This window comes from Malus domestica, chromosome 08, assembly GCF_042453785.1.
Source record: "Malus domestica chromosome 08, GDT2T_hap1".
NCBI lineage: Eukaryota > Viridiplantae > Streptophyta > Magnoliopsida > Rosales > Rosaceae > Malus > Malus domestica.
This window is the reverse complement of record NC_091668.1, coordinates 15,122,529-15,139,199: the sequence shown is the minus strand read 5'-3', so window position 1 is coordinate 15,139,199 and position 16,671 is coordinate 15,122,529. Positions and strand designations below refer to the sequence as shown.

Here is a 16,671-nt window from a genome sequence, read left to right as displayed (position 1 = left end):
TAAAGATGGGAAAGTAATCATAATTCTTATCCGACTAGAAAACCATAATACAAACCATATCAAAAACACTCTAACATACAAAATGAACCAAGTTGTTTAGATTTTCCAATAAATTTTACGGAGGTTAATTAGTTAATATTATTACGTATCTTACAAATAGTATGCACTTCTAGAAGTTCAAATTTTTTTTTTTTGGTCAAACTCCAGACGTTCAAATTAGGGCGACTTGACTTGCATTTCAGCATTGGCTAGTTGCAATTTATCAACATTGATTGGCCACCGTTTTCCTTTAGGCTTTCACCTCTCCAAATCGAAATTGCTCAAAATAATTTCAACTATAACAAGTATGATTTATGCTGTTATCCCAACGCACAGTCCTCGTCCCTGTTAACCTATTTAAGCACACAGCCAAATGAAAAATGACTCAAAAATGTCAACTATAGAGTAGTAGAAAACGAAAATTGAATTATTAGAAGTCCCACATGCATGGTTCATGCTTGTTCTCATACTATTGTTTATCATCAAATGGAATTTCATAGTACAAACCCATGTTATATACGGAACATAATTGAGGTTACAGTCGACCTCGTGATTAATTGGGTATTTTCTTATTCAATATCCAGATGGTCCTTCCCTTCCTCTTTACTAAAATACAAAAATCCACGTAGAAAAAGTAATGGTTCCCACGTATATGAATAGAACCAAGCAGGAACTTGCATAATAAAACCTTATGATCAACCTTCGGCCTCACCCTATAAATACATACCTCCTCCCTCACTTCTTCACAACTCAAAACCTCCCATTACATCATCTTCCTCTTCATCAATTTCTATTTTCTTACTTTCCAAACACTTCTCAGAATCATGGGTGTTTTCACATACGAATTCGAGTTCACCTCCGTCATCCCCCCTGCTAGGTTGTACAATGCTTTTGTTCTTGATGCTGACAACCTCATCCCCAAGATTGCACCACAAGCAGTGAAGAGCACTGAGATCCTTGAAGGAGATGGCGGAGTTGGAACCATTAAGAAGATCAACTTCGGTGAAGGTAGCACATACAACTACGTGAAGCACAGAATTGATGGGGTTGACAAGGACAACTTTGTCTACAAGTACAGTGTGATCGAAGGAGATGCTATCACTGAGACAATTGAGAAGATCTCTTATGAGACCAAGTTGGTGGCTTCAGGCAGCGGTTCTGTCATCAAGAGCATCAGCCACTACCACACAAAAGGTGACGTTGAGATCAAGGAAGAGCATGTTAAGGCTGGCAAAGAGAAGGCCTCACACCTCTTCAAGTTGATTGAGAACTACCTCTTGGAGAACCAAGACTCCTACAACTAAATTAAAATTGCCTGTTGCAGCAAAAAGTATTAATAAGTAGTTGTGTGATCTTTTGGCATCATTCAATGCATCGGTGTGGTTTTCATTCCCTTTTTCTTTAAGTTTTGAAACAGTGTTTTGACTTATAATTGGAGCTTCTGAGTAAAGAATTAATATTGTATTTCTTTTCATTTACAAATAAATAAGAAGAAAATCATATTGTTGATATATTTGCAAGTTTCACCGTGGTAATGAATAATGTTCAATTTTCATATTTCTAACTTGACCTCTATTATTCTATATGACATGTCAAGTCAATCACAGCAAAAGATCCCACAATAACTAATTCAAGAAAACAAATGAATCTTATTTACCACCTAATACGCGTTCAGGTTAAAGCATAATATTTTCTAACTACACAAGTTGACATATCGCATACAACATTTTACAATTATCATGGTGTAACAAATGAATACATGTCTATATGTCATACGATCTTTCTGCATGAGTTGACCCAAACTACTAATGAATAATGTTAACGCTTTTAGTTCTAGCTACTTGTGTGAATTCTTTGTCTCTTCCAACGTTGTCTTGCAACATAAGATTATTCTTTTGTATATATATTTTCAGATCTTTGTTAGTACCCCCTTTTGGGTCATGTTCTTGATCTATGTAAATCTTGTATGTATTTGCTCCTTCATGAATGAAATGTCCTTCCCTTAAAAAAAATTGTAAGGACATCTCCACTGGAGAGGGTTAAAAGTCCAAAAGCAAAAAAAAAATGATATAATTTGTCCAAAGACTCATCTTCAACAAATGGCTAGGCTATAATTCTATAGAGCCTATTATTATTTGGCCAAAGAGGCATATGTAGTGTGGCTTTTAACCCATTTTTTGGGGCTCAGCTCCTCATTTGCAATAATTGATTCAAATTCAATGATTAAATTGATGCGTAAAATAAGTTAACACACAAAATTAAACCCTCTTTTTATCAAATGTAGTAAAGTATGTAAGTAGGGATCGTTCTAGGCCGGGGATTAGGAGGGATTGCTAAACACTTGAAAACTGACTTAAAAACATAAAAACAAAATTTAAAACACTAAACTAGACTCAAAGAATGCAAAACTATACTTTAAAATACTTAAACAAACATAAAACTCAAAACAGCAACCTAATGACTCAAAACTGCCTAAAAACCACTTTCTGGGCAGTTTTGAGAACCTAACAAGAACTTGGACGAAGTTGGATGAAAACTTGAATCAAAACACTTAGAAACACAAATCAAAACACTTTCTAACTAATCTAAGACTTCAAAATAAAGGGGGATTTGTTTTGGACGAAAATTGAAAACAAAACAGAAACTTTAAAACAAAACAGATTGTAAAACGTTTTTGGATGAAAAGGATGGATAAAAGGCTAGTTAGGAGGTTCTTCTCCACACATGACACACTTGCAAACAAAATGATTTTCAGTTGTTCTTTCAATAAATTATGAAACTCAACACCCCAAGTTAATTAGATACGCTTAAATTAACCTTCAAGTTCTCCTTAAGTTAATGAATTGGATGGGAAAGCGCATACAACAATTCAAAGCATTCCTCGAAGGTTCCTTACGTGATGAGCACAACAAAGATACAATCAAGAATCATGAAGCACAATGAGAACTATAAGTGTTGACGAGGCATTCGTTACTGTGATGAGCATGAAACTAGTGCCAAGAATTCATTCAACGCGATCGTTTTCAAGCGACCTTCACTACTTGTGATTATAAGATTGTAACTATTAGGTGAAACTCCCTCATAATCTAGCATCATATTCATGCATGAAAACTAAGCGTGCACTCTCAATCAACATACACAAATAAGTTATCAATCAAGTAGATGAACGAATTGAATCCGCAACTTATGAAATAACAACTGAATGTAATCAAATCATATTGCAAGCATGTACATGGTTTCGAATCACCCCCCAACTAAGGGGGTTTAGTTCCTCATTCTTGCAATACAAAGATACATAAAATTAGACATTAAAATCAAAGGAAAGAAAACACCTAAAATGCTCCAACTTGGAAAGCGAGTGCATCAATGGATCTCCCTTCCTCCTTATTGCGGCATGAAGCTTGTGGACAGATTTTTGGGTGGATTTATGGTGTAGAATGGATGGGGAATGATATGGAGGGGTTTAGGGTGAGTGTGGAAGAGTGTTTGATGGTTGGAAGGTGGTGGAGAACTAGGGCAAAGAGGGTGGAAGAAGGTGGAGTGGCTTTTATGTTTTCTAGGCACTAGAATGGTGTTTTTGGGGTGTTTTGCTTCCTAGGGTGTGTATGGACGAATTTCTGTGATAAAATGATGAATATGGGGGATTGTTCTTTGGCCAAGGGGTGTAAACATGTATTTATAGGCCCCAAAAACCTTAGAAAATCAGGTTAGGTTAAGGATGAAATGCATGGTAATTTGTGTGTGTGGTGTGCAATGGTCCAAGGGTGAAAATGAAGTGATGATGCAAAGTGTGAAGGGTAAAATGGAGTGGTCTTGAAGCTAGGGAGCATGAATGATTGTGTACATTGCATAGAGATGGAAATGGAGGTGAAAATGTGTCAATAAATGGGTCAAAGGTGCAGCAACATGTGGTACACAAGGCATGGGATTCCAAATGTGAATGATGGAGCATCAATTGGTGCATGTAATGGATGTAAATGTTGTCTAAAATCTAATAAGTGAAGGGAACAAGAGGTATCAAGCAATTGAGTGTAATAATTAAATGAATTGAAGCATGAAATTAGAAATTATGTAGGGGACAAGAGTGATCAAGCATGGCATGGAATCCAAAGGGAATTCTATGTGGTTTGCATGGCAAGGAATGCAAGTTGGGGTGACAGATTTTTGGGCTATTTTCTTCATCTTTTGGACCATAATTCTTCATATTCTTGGCCTCTTTAGTTCTCAAATTCGTCCATCCACTTGGCCCATGCATTTGCTATCCATTCCAAGCCCGAAACATGCTCCAAAGGCCTCCAAAATGCATCTTCTTGCATACTTTGTACTTAGAGTCTGAAAACACACGAAAATGACTTTAAACATTAAAATAACTAAGGAAACACGACATAAATGCACAAGAACAAGCCAACTAAGTCGCATAAATATGCTCCTATCAAATTCCCCCACACTTAGCTTTTGCTAGTCCTCGAGCAAAACAAAGAGATAAAACGAAACAAAACAAATAAAACACAACCTAAACCTTCCAACATTTGCCTCAGGGATTTCCAATGCACATGACATGTTAAAAATCATTATCCCCACATATTTGAGTCATCTTTACACTTAAGCACATACTTAATCATAGTCACCACTTACTAGTTCACAATTAATCAATTAAAACAATGTTTTTGATGTAGTAACATGCCTTAGAGAAATCACTCAATTCCTTACAAGATATGAACTCAATTTTCACTCAGATTTTCTAACTACACACCCTATACTAGTTATATGTGAGAAGATTGATGTAGATATGAAAACGAACGCTCACATATATGTATCACAAAGAAAGCAATTTCTGGAGTTAATAAGCATGTTTAGATATGATCTCATGAATGGAATGCTACTACTTAGATGCGAGAACCAGTGACACCATATGCTCATACCAAATTCAAACTCCACATATTGAAACGCATGACACTCAAGATGAAGTTAAGGGTTGTAACGGGGCTTGGGGTGATGGCTAACAAATGAAGGATAAGGATAACAATCGTTCTTAAAGCAATAGCAAGTAAAGTAATGAAATTGAAACTTAGAATTCACTTAGATTGCAGAAATCAGCTTTTAGACACAAAGGGAAAATTCAGGCAATAATTAGGGCCGAATTCTATGTTTTGGACTCTTTCTTCAACAAGCAGCACTTTAAAACTTTTTTTTTTTTTTTTTTTTTTTCTCAACTCTTCTTTTCTTTTCAACAAGCATAACAACTCACACTTCCCCCACACTTGTTTTCTGCCATACATTAATCAAAAGAAATTCAATTTGAATCATGTTTTACTATGCTTCAAGAACAAGGGTATGGATGGTCCTAAACTAGGCTAGGTAAGGATAATGTGGTTTAACAAAGAATGTAGGCTATCAAGGCTCAATGGGGTTAACTTAAACATATAACGATATGGGATACATGGCAGTTTGGCTTTGGTGGTGGTAACTACACAACTTCATCTTGAATATGTTTTATGCAAATCAATAGCATGCTTTGAATGAAATAGGCATGAGTTCTAGCATTTGGAACTAAATGATGAAACGCCTTCTAAGTAATAGCCAAGCAAAGAATAATGAGATCATGCAATGACTTTAGAAAACAAGAATGCACAGATTTTAACTCTCCAAATAAACGTTTAAGCTCAAGTCTCACAAGGTTGTAGCGTTAGTTTGAGTTCTTTCCTTCAAGCATGTTACAAAAACTAATTTTTTTCTTTTATGATTACATGTGATTTCATAAGTTATAACCACAACCACGCATAAATAAAGAGTAAATCAAACTTTCATCCATGTTTATAACTCTCTTTAACAGTCATGCAATTACAAACCGAATCCTCATCATTGTGTTGGAAGGTACCCTAAGACACAAATAAGCGCACAAAAACAACTCTTTTTTTGGATTTTCAAAAACAATTTTTCAGATTTTTATGAATTTTCGGATTTTTTATGTCAAAACACACTGAAACACTCCAAAACAGCTTAAAAAATACTTAAAACAACAAGGAACAACACTAGAAGTAATGGGTGATAAATTTCTACGAATTTCATGCAAAACAATGGTTACCCCCCCACACTTAAATCAAACATTGTCCTCAATGTTTCAAGCATATACTCACACCAAAAACAAGCAAATAATAAACGACAAATAAACATGACAAATATGGCAAAGTAAAAACCAGACAGAGTAGAGTTTAAGAACGCAAATCTGGTTTTGGAGATAGTTGATCTTGTTGACTTTCCACAGCTTTACTCTTGAACGGGGTGATGTTGCAGTTCCTTATTTGTTCTCCAAGCAGATGTGGCAGCTTCTCTAGTTCTTCAGCTCGGACTCCTTGTGCTGGGTTGATTGTACGAGCTGCATTCTTCTCTGCTTGTTTCTTCTGTACGTTGTCTCCACATGCTGCTGGTATCATTTTCGCTTGCCTTATCTGTTCTTCAGGTAGATGTGGCAGCTTCTTTGGAAGTACATCAGCAGTGGAAGACGAGTACTCGAGAGCAATTTCTCCATGTCCTGCAGGTTAGAACAAAGACAAGGAAAAGGACATGGAGAATGCATGATATGAGATACTCTTGCTTTCAACCATTATGATATGAAATACTTTTGCTCTGGATGGGTTGTTTGCAGGGGTATCCCAGGGAATGAGAAATACAGAGTGACTTGAGAGGGTGTGTTGGAAATACATTCTCGGAGATGAAGAAGTGCTGAGAGGGTGTGCCTTTGCTGTGGAAGGCGAAGGTAGATACTTATAGGACTTTTCTTCACAACCGGAACTATTCCCTCACTCATTGTCGGCAGCCGGTGGATGGATGAATAGTACAAATTACGCGCTTTCTGACAAAGCTGCCCGTAATTTCCGCAAAGCTACCAGTTGCATGTGACGAGTGACGACACGTCTGGACAATTTGATCTTTTGAAATTCGGTGTTCGACTCGCGGTTTCTGAGCAAGCCCAGCCTTTAAGAAATGAAACGCCTCTTTTGAGAAAAGAATCCGACTTTTGAGAAAGGAGCCCCGACTCTTCGATTTGCGAGAGGACGCTTCTCTGAGGAGCGCCTCTTTGATTTCTTCTTTTTATAGAGGCGTTAATTTTGTTCCACAACACACTTGAGCTCCCTCCTGTAAACACTCCCTTCTTGCACTTGTTTAATCTTGATCAGTCATCCTCTCTTCTTTCTTCACCACCTCTGAAAATGTCTGGCCCTTCCGATCGTCGTTTTGACTTGAACCTTGGTGAAGAGGCAGCTCCGCCTTCACCAGACAACATATGGCGCCCATCCTTCATATCCCCTACCGGTCCCCTTACCGTGGGGGATTCGGTGATGAAAAATGATATGACAGCTGCGGTGGTGGCCCGGAACCTTGTCACCCCCAGAGATAACAGACTGCTCGCTAGACGGTCTGATGAATTGGCGGTTAAGGAGTCTCTGGCTCTTAGCTTGCAGTGTGCGGGTTCTGTGTCCAACATGGCCCAACGCCTATTTGCTCGAACCCGTCACGTTGAATCGTTGGTGGCTGAAATACAGAGTCTCAAAGAGGAGATTAGAGGACTCAAGCATGAAAATAAACAATTGCATAAGCTTGCACACAGTTATGCCACAAACATGAAGAGGAAAATTGACCAGCTGCAGGAAACTGATGGTCAGATTTTACTTGATCACCGGAGGTTTGTGGGTTTGTTCTAACAGCATCTGCCTTCGTCTTCTGGGGCAGCACCGCGCAGTGAAGCTCCAACTGATCAACCTCTGATACCTCCTCCTTCCGTGGCCCCACCGACTGCTGAGACTCCGCCAACTACTGCGACTCCGCCGACTACTACGACCTCTCCCAAGCAGCCTTTGTGAAGGCTCTTCCTCTTGTATTATGTTATGTTTCTTTATTTCCCAGATTCCTGTTCATTTCATGAAGTTTAATGTCAAAAATCCCTTGCATATTTGTTAATATTTCAAAATAGAAAATCATAACCAAAAATAATTAAACAAGTAATAAAATTGACAATCAAGCAGAATAAATGGGTTGCCTCCCTTAAAGCGCTTGCTTTAACGTCTTCCAGCCGGACGATGAACACCTTCAAATCTCTTTGGAACCCACGGCATGCAGTGGGATATCCTCCACAACATGCTCCACAAAGTTCTCGTAGATTACATCCTTGAACGGAAATGGATAGTGATGTTTGTTGATGGGTGCGTTGTGTTGTCTAAGGTTCATGTTCATACGCCCACCATCGGGGATTTGCTTAGGTACCTGCACCAAAGAAGGGAACCACCTATCAACTTTAAATGGCATTGGATTTGGATTAGGTGGCTTACCTATGTGATGTGATGAAGTGGCAGCAATGTGAACATTCTTCCCCATGGTGCTTTCGGCCACTTTGAGCATTTTGAGGGCAGTGGCCGTATGGTCCTTGTACTCCACTCCAATTCCCTCGTCTTGCATGGTTCTTGATGCATCCTTCGTGCTTGGTGCTGAATGGTCCGGTCTTATCTTTTCAATTTTACCAATGGCACAACAAGAATGAACAATATTAGAAGTCTCAATGGATTCAGAAATTTTAAAACTAATCATGTCACCACCAAATGCCATAGTGACTAATCCTTTGGCCACGTCAATCTTCGTTTGAGCCGTTTTCATGAATGGCCTTCCAAGGAGGATGGGCAATGAAGGGGCATGGTCCGATTCATCCATTTCGAGGACATAGAAATCCGCTGGGAAGACTAAATGATCAACCTGCACTAAAACGTCTTCCAAAACTCCCTTTGGATAAGCGTTAGATATATCGGCCAATTGTATGATTACACCATCATGTTTAAGTGCTCCTAGATTCATAGATGCATACACAGAATATGGCATAACATTAATAGATGCTCCTAAATCTAGCATGGCAGATTTGAAACGGGTATTACCAATGACACATGGAATTGTAAAACTTCCCGGGTCTTTGCATTTGGGGGGTAGTTTATGTTGCAAGATGGCGGAGACATTCTCACTTACATGTACCACCTCTTTCTCCCGGACACGTTTCTTTGTTGTACAAAGCTTCTTTAAACACTTGGCATACTTCGGGATTTGCTTTATGGCATCAAGGAGGGGAATGTTGACATGCACCTTTCTAAATGTCTCTAGAACATCTTTTTCCTCCTCTTCGTTCTTTGATTGCAAAAATCTGCTAGGAAAGGGGACATTGGGCAGATTAGTGTTCGAAATCACAACATTTGGAACATTCTTACCTGAGGTGGACGGATGGGATGTCTTAGATGGCTGCGGCATGGGTGATGGTACCCTTGCCGTGGGGTAGGTGTTCTCATCTTCTTTGAGTTGTATCTTCTCATCTTCCTTGTTTCTCACCTCTTTTCCACTTCGTAATGTGATAGCCTTTGCAGATTCGAAGCCACCCTTTGGATTGACCACCGTAGTGCTTGGTAACTTACCATTTTCACGTAATTGCCCCAAAAATTCGGCCATTTGGCCCATTTGCTTCTTCAGCTCATTAACCTCCTTTGCTTGGTTCTGCATTCCCTGCGCCATGGTGGTTAGTAACTGATATGTTTTATCATCATTCATAGACGTACCTGGGTTAGTTTGGGAAGATTGTGCCTGAGGAGGTGGTTGTGGTTCCATTGGCCTTGGAAAGAAACTCGGGGGTTGTTGGAATCCACTTTGTTGGCCATATTGTGGTGCATCTCTCCATCTGAAATTGGGGTGATCACGCCATCCCGGGTTGTATGTATTGGAGAAAGGATCATTCCTTGGTTGGTTTTGATTCCCATAACCCACAGCATTGGCCGATTCCCATCCTCCATTCTCAATTAATTTAGGGCATTGATCAGATTGGTGTCCTTGAATGGAGCATACACCACAGATTGTAGTTCCTTGCGTTTTGGGGCCTTCAACCAACTGCGATAACATAGACGTAAGGTTAGCCATTTGGGATTGTAACTCAGAAATAGAACTTACCTCATTGACATGATGTGGCCGTGGGGTGTCTCTTTGCCCAACACCTTCATATTGTTGTGCATTGAGTGCTCGATTCGCAATGAGAGTTTTGGCATCCCTAGGTGTCTTATCCACTAGAGCTCCTCCCGCGGAAGCATCCAACATTTGCCGTTCAAGTGGTAAAAGACCTTCGTAAAAGTATTGAAGAAGTAACTCCTCCTTCATCTGATGCTGTGGACAAGAAGCAACAAGTGATTTAAATCGTTCATAATAAGATGGAAAAGATTCACCTTGGCTTTGCTGAATTCCACTTATTTTTTTACGAAGAAGAATGATGCGAGAAGTTGGGAAAAACTTCTCCAGAAACGCCCTCTTCATACTCTCCCAAGATGTAACTGTACCGGGAGCCAACTCGTATAACCAATCCTTGGCTTTGTCCATTAAAGAGAATGGAAAAGCCTTCATCTTTAAAATACTTCCGTCAACGGTAACTGGAGTCATACTTGAGCATACCACTTCAAATTCCTTCAAATGTTTGTTCGGATCCTCCATGGACAGCCCATGGAACTTTGGAATGTGGTGGAGCAAACTTGACTTTAACTCGAACTCTTCAGTTTTACCTTGAGCAGCCATGGGATATTGGATACACAATGGTGCGGCATTATCCAAACCCGAGGCGGCAAGCTCCTTGAGCGTACGGTTGTCCATGGCTATACCTTGCTCTTCTCCACCCACTTGTGTCGTGGCCTTCTCTTCAACCTCAACTTCTTGCTCTTCTAATTCAGGCTCGGGACTAGGAGGATTAGACTCTTGCAATTTCTTTTTCCTTCTCAAAGTCCTCTCAAAATCACCGTCAAAGTCGGAGATATGCTCACGAACAGGTTGTGAGCTACGGGTCATAAACTAGTACCTAAAAACAAAGAAAACAAAACAAATCAGCAACTTAAACAGAAACTTAAACAAAATACAATAATTCGAAAGAAAACAATCCAAGAGATTAGCAAAGTTGCTAATCCCCGGCAACGGCGCCAAAATTTGATGCGTAAAATAAGTTAACACACAAAATTAAACCCTCTTTTTATCAAATGTAGTAAAGTATGTAAGTAGGGATCGTTCTAGGCCGGGGATTAGGAGGGATTGCTAAACACTTGAAAACTGACTTAAAAACATAAAAACAAAATTTAAAACACTAAACTAGACTCAAAGAATGCAAAACTATACTTTAAAATACTTAAACAAACATAAAACTCAAAACAGCAACCTAATGACTCAAAACTGCCTAAAAACCACTTTCTGGGCAGTTTTGAGAACCTAACAAGAACTTGGACGAAGTTGGATGAAAACTTGAATCAAAACACTTAGAAACACAAATCAAAACACTTTCTAACTAATCTAAGACTTCAAAATAAAGGGGGATTTGTTTTGGACGAAAATTGAAAACAAAACAGAAACTTTAAAACAAAACAGATTGTAAAACGTTTTTGGATGAAAAGGATGGATAAAAGGCTAGTTAGGAGGTTCTTCTCCACACATGACACACTTGCAAACAAAATGATTTTCAGTTGTTCTTTCAATAAATTATGAAACTCAACACCCCAAGTTAATTAGATACGCTTAAATTAACCTTCAAGTTCTCCTTAAGTTAATGAATTGGATGGGAAAGCGCATACAACAATTCAAAGCATTCCTCGAAGGTTCCTTACGTGATGAGCACAACAAAGATACAATCAAGAATCATGAAGCACAATGAGAACTATAAGTGTTGACGAGGCATTCGTTACTGTGATGAGCATGAAACTAGTGCCAAGAATTCATTCAACGCGATCGTTTTCAAGCGACCTTCACTACTTGTGATTATAAGATTGTAACTATTAGGTGAAACTCCCTCATAATCTAGCATCATATTCATGCATGAAAACTAAGCGTGCACTCTCAATCAACATACACAAATAAGTTATCAATCAAGTAGATGAACGAATTGAATCCGCAACTTATGAAATAACAACTGAATGTAATCAAATCATATTGCAAGCATGTACATGGTTTCGAATCACCCCCCAACTAAGGGGGTTTAGTTCCTCATTCTTGCAATACAAAGATACATAAAATTAGACATTAAAATCAAAGGAAAGAAAACACCTAAAATGCTCCAACTTGGAAAGCGAGTGCATCAATGGATCTCCCTTCCTCCTTATTGCGGCATGAAGCTTGTGGACAGATTTTTGGGTGGATTTATGGTGTAGAATGGATGGGGAATGATATGGAGGGGTTTAGGGTGAGTGTGGAAGAGTGTTTGATGGTTGGAAGGTGGTGGAGAACTAGGGCAAAGAGGGTGGAAGAAGGTGGAGTGGCTTTTATGTTTTCTAGGCACTAGAATGGTGTTTTTGGGGTGTTTTGCTTCCTAGGGTGTGTATGGACGAATTTCTGTGATAAAATGATGAATATGGGGGATTGTTCTTTGGCCAAGGGGTGTAAACATGTATTTATAGGCCCCAAAAACCTTAGAAAATCAGGTTAGGTTAAGGATGAAATGCATGGTAATTTGTGTGTGTGGTGTGCAATGGTCCAAGGGTGAAAATGAAGTGATGATGCAAAGTGTGAAGGGTAAAATGGAGTGGTCTTGAAGCTAGGGAGCATGAATGATTGTGTACATTGCATAGAGATGGAAATGGAGGTGAAAATGTGTCAATAAATGGGTCAAAGGTGCAGCAACATGTGGTACACAAGGCATGGGATTCCAAATGTGAATGATGGAGCATCAATTGGTGCATGTAATGGATGTAAATGTTGTCTAAAATCTAATAAGTGAAGGGAACAAGAGGTATCAAGCAATTGAGTGTAATAATTAAATGAATTGAAGCATGAAATTAGAAATTATGTAGGGGACAAGAGTGATCAAGCATGGCATGGAATCCAAAGGGAATTCTATGTGGTTTGCATGGCAAGGAATGCAAGTTGGGGTGACAGATTTTTGGGCTATTTTCTTCATCTTTTGGACCATAATTCTTCATATTCTTGGCCTCTTTAGTTCTCAAATTCGTCCATCCACTTGGCCCATGCATTTGCTATCCATTCCAAGCCCGAAACATGCTCCAAAGGCCTCCAAAATGCATCTTCTTGCATACTTTGTACTTAGAGTCTGAAAACACACGAAAATGACTTTAAACATTAAAATAACTAAGGAAACACGACATAAATGCACAAGAACAAGCCAACTAAGTCGCATAAATATGCTCCTATCATAAATTTGAAAACATTCAACGGTAGTTTAACTAAATTAGCTAGTAAATTTAAAGTACAAACTTAAAACTAATAAAGCATTGAGGGGCTATGTTTAGCCTATTCGGTTGGAGATGGTTTATGAATATGGTCCGACACTATTCATTTATTTTTTATTTTTTAGTTTTTTTTTTTGCAGGACTACTTTTGGACCGAGCTATATTTAAACATTTTGGTTGACGATGACCTAAGTAGACCTAAATTAGTTGACCTCAAATGCATAGAAGTGAGGTCATCCACATTAATAGATATGACTACGCCCACATTAATGTCAATGAAGTTCTTCATATCTATAGGTCTCGTCAAAATTAGAATTCTAAGAAAAAAAGAATGCATTTTTGTGACAAAAACAAAGTTGTGGTACACCCAAATCTGTTGACAACAAAGAAAATGATATCAGCCTAAAACTAATTAACCATTTAAAAATATTTATTAGGGTAATTTTAGGGAGACCAAAATTTTAAATCAAATTTGCTAACCAAACAACGCGTCACTAATAGAAAATAAGCACGTTAAACCAAATTTGCAAACCAAACCAAATTTAGAGGCTTAGATTGACTAGGAGTGTTGAATATTAAGTTGTTTGAATTGTATATTTCATAGATAGATGAATGAAAGGACACGTCAGGATATAAAGAGAAGGAAAGAAAGGGAACCGGGTCCAAGCAATCTTTCCCTAAACAACTCTAACAACTAGGTAAACCCTAAAGCTATCAACATCCTTAATCAAGAGATTTCATCAAACAACTAAAAACCATATCAACAAGTCAACGAATCCTTAATTTGAGGGAGCCATTATGGGGACCATACCCATGACAACTAGGTCCATCAATCGCTCCATAGAGTCCCATGCATATCTTCCCATCACTCCAATATCTTCCAATAATTATACTTCAACAAGGAGCTTTGGCTTTAAGGAACTCGTTCAAATGGAGATTAGCCATATAGCTCATTAAGGAAGGGTTCTCAAGTTTGCCATCCCACAATAGAGAGTTTTTAGCATGCCATATTGAATGAAGAAGCACCAAAAAGTAATTGAGCTGACCTGGAGAAATTGAGGTTGCACACTGAGAAAACCAGTCGCAGAAAGAGGCGCGAACTCCATGTTGGGAATCAAAATTCATGTTGGTAGAGAGATAGACCGCACAGGCGAATGGACAAAAACTAAACACATGTAGCACTGATTTCGCAGAGGAACTACAAAAAACGCAAGTGTTGTCCACCACGACTCCTTTTGACATCACCTCAGAATGGGTATGGAGAATATTACTAGCTCTCCAAACACACATTTTAATCTTACCTGGAACAGTGGCTTTCCAGATAAAATTCCTCTTCAAAGCTGCAGGGATATTTTGAATCGAAGTGGACGGTTGATCCCGCATGTCATAAGCAACTTTGTAGGCACTGACCGAGAAAGCGACTTTAGCATCATAGTGTTGCATTAATTGATTTGGGGTAAGCATGCCGCTTAGAGGAATAGAGTGTATCATGGCCGCCTCACCAGGAGAAAACAAAGAATTGATCAAGTCGACATTCCATGATGCTGAGTCAATGTTAATCAATGCCGACACCCATTCTAAATCACATCCAACAGGAGGGGGAGAGAAAGGACGGAATGCCTCTCAAACAAGCATGGTTTAACCACGCGTATGTTCGTTCTGACCATGGTTTAACCGCGCGTACAACAGATAACTCATGCTTTCAATTACCGAAACCTAAGCTTATGTCTAATGTACAGTAATTAGTAATTAGTACGACATTAAACAACATCCTGCCTACTAATTACACATGATTATGAACCAATATTCAAAACTTAGAATAAGCCTCAAATGCACTTCTCAACGCAACGTAGGTGTTGGACGCTTTAATGTTGCTGCTAGAGGTGCTCGTCGAAGAGTAGGAGGGTGTGCTAGATTAGCAAGGCATAGATCTCCTAATATCACATTTCACCAACCAGCTGTGGATTGGCCTCTAAACATCTCATTGTATCTAATTGTTGCAGTTCTTGATCCTGTGAGGTCCCCATAACCCTAAAGCCCTTCGTAACTCTTATATGCGAAATCCAAAGACATAGATGTGGATGCAAATTTCCGCTTTTGTTTTCTTAGACAAAAATGCACCTACAAAACAATTAACACTTTAGGTCAAGGCCAAGAGCCTCACGTGCCCAAGATTTTTTTTTGGGGGGGGGGCTTTGGCCGAAGAACCTCCGATGTCAAAGTTAGAATTTGAGGGAGAAATTGGATTAGGTTTTTTGGGGAGGGCTATTTATAGGGGTGTGGCTGGTTGGCCCTATTTGGAGAAATGGGGACCCGCCACTTATGGTGGTGATTTGAGTGTATTGCAATCAAGTAGGCAATTAATCAATTAATTGGGTAATTAATCCTAATTTGAAAAGAATAATTAGGGGTTACCTGAAGGATGATTTTGTGAAAACATGTTCATTTGAGTAACATCATATAGCATGCAATTAACAATTAAAGGCGGAATCATGCTTGCATGCACTCAAAAACAAAACATTACCCATGAAATTCAAAGCCTAGTAGATTGGTGAACCAAGACTCAACTCAAAACAAAGTGAGTTGAGAAATTATACCTTTGTAGATTCCTCTTTGCATAAGCAAAGGCTAATCACCCAAAGAGAGGGCCTTCATTCCTTGCATCTTAGATCTATGGATTTGGATGGATGAAATGGTTCTCCAAGTTCCCAAAATTGAGAACCTCTAAGTCTCCACACCAAGGTAAGATTGATGAAGAAATGAGTGACCTTGGAGGAGAAAGATTACTAGCTAATCCCTCCAAGAGGGCCGGCCTCTTTAGAGAGAAAAGGAGAGACATGTTCTCTCCAATTTTCTCCAAAAGAAACCCTTAATGAATTTTGGCTATAAAGTTCTTTATATAGTCACTTCTTTAAGTGACCTAAAGAACCAAAAACCCTAATTCATATCAAATGGCCGGCCACAAAAGGGATTTGGGCTTTTGGGCCCTTGTGAATCTTTATTCACTAAATTGTCATACAACTTAAGTCAATGGGCTTGACGTTCGAAGCCCATTGGGCCTTAAGGTCCAAAACTATCCTGAGGTCTTTAACGAACTTGTTCGTTTGATTAATTAACATATTAATTAATCCTTGCCATAAACAATTAAACCATTTAATTATTCTTACTCATCTCCATTGTTTCTTCAATCTCCACCTTACACGGTGTACGATCCATTAGGTTCCTTTTAGCGAGGCAGTGGGCGATTAAAACCATTTCAAATCGATTGTGAATTGAAACTTACTTTCAATTCTCCCTTTAGTGATTATACACGTTTAGAGCTTCCACAAACCATGAGTGACACCTAGCAGCATATCATGGTTACCCAAGCTAATCAGAAGAGGTGGAGAACCTATTCAATTTA

At 38.8% G+C, this 16,671-nt stretch overlaps 1 protein-coding gene across 1 annotated transcript; it reads left to right on the top strand.

Annotated features, from left to right (window-relative positions):
- Positions 1–754: 754 nt before the first annotated feature.
- Positions 755–1,552, top strand: LOC103440381 (major strawberry allergen Fra a 1-3-like). The gene has a single exon (XM_008379089.4). The coding sequence runs from the start codon at positions 864–866 to the stop codon at positions 1,341–1,343; it is 480 nt and encodes a 159-aa protein (XP_008377311.3). The 5' UTR covers positions 755–863; the 3' UTR covers positions 1,344–1,552.
- Positions 1,553–16,671: the final 15,119 nt, after the last annotated feature.

What these genes read in the sequence shown, in the direction of transcription:
- LOC103440381 (XM_008379089.4), top strand. Translation starts at nt 864, where the DNA reads ATGGGTGTTTTCACATACGAATTCGAGTTCACCTCCGTCATCCCCCCT.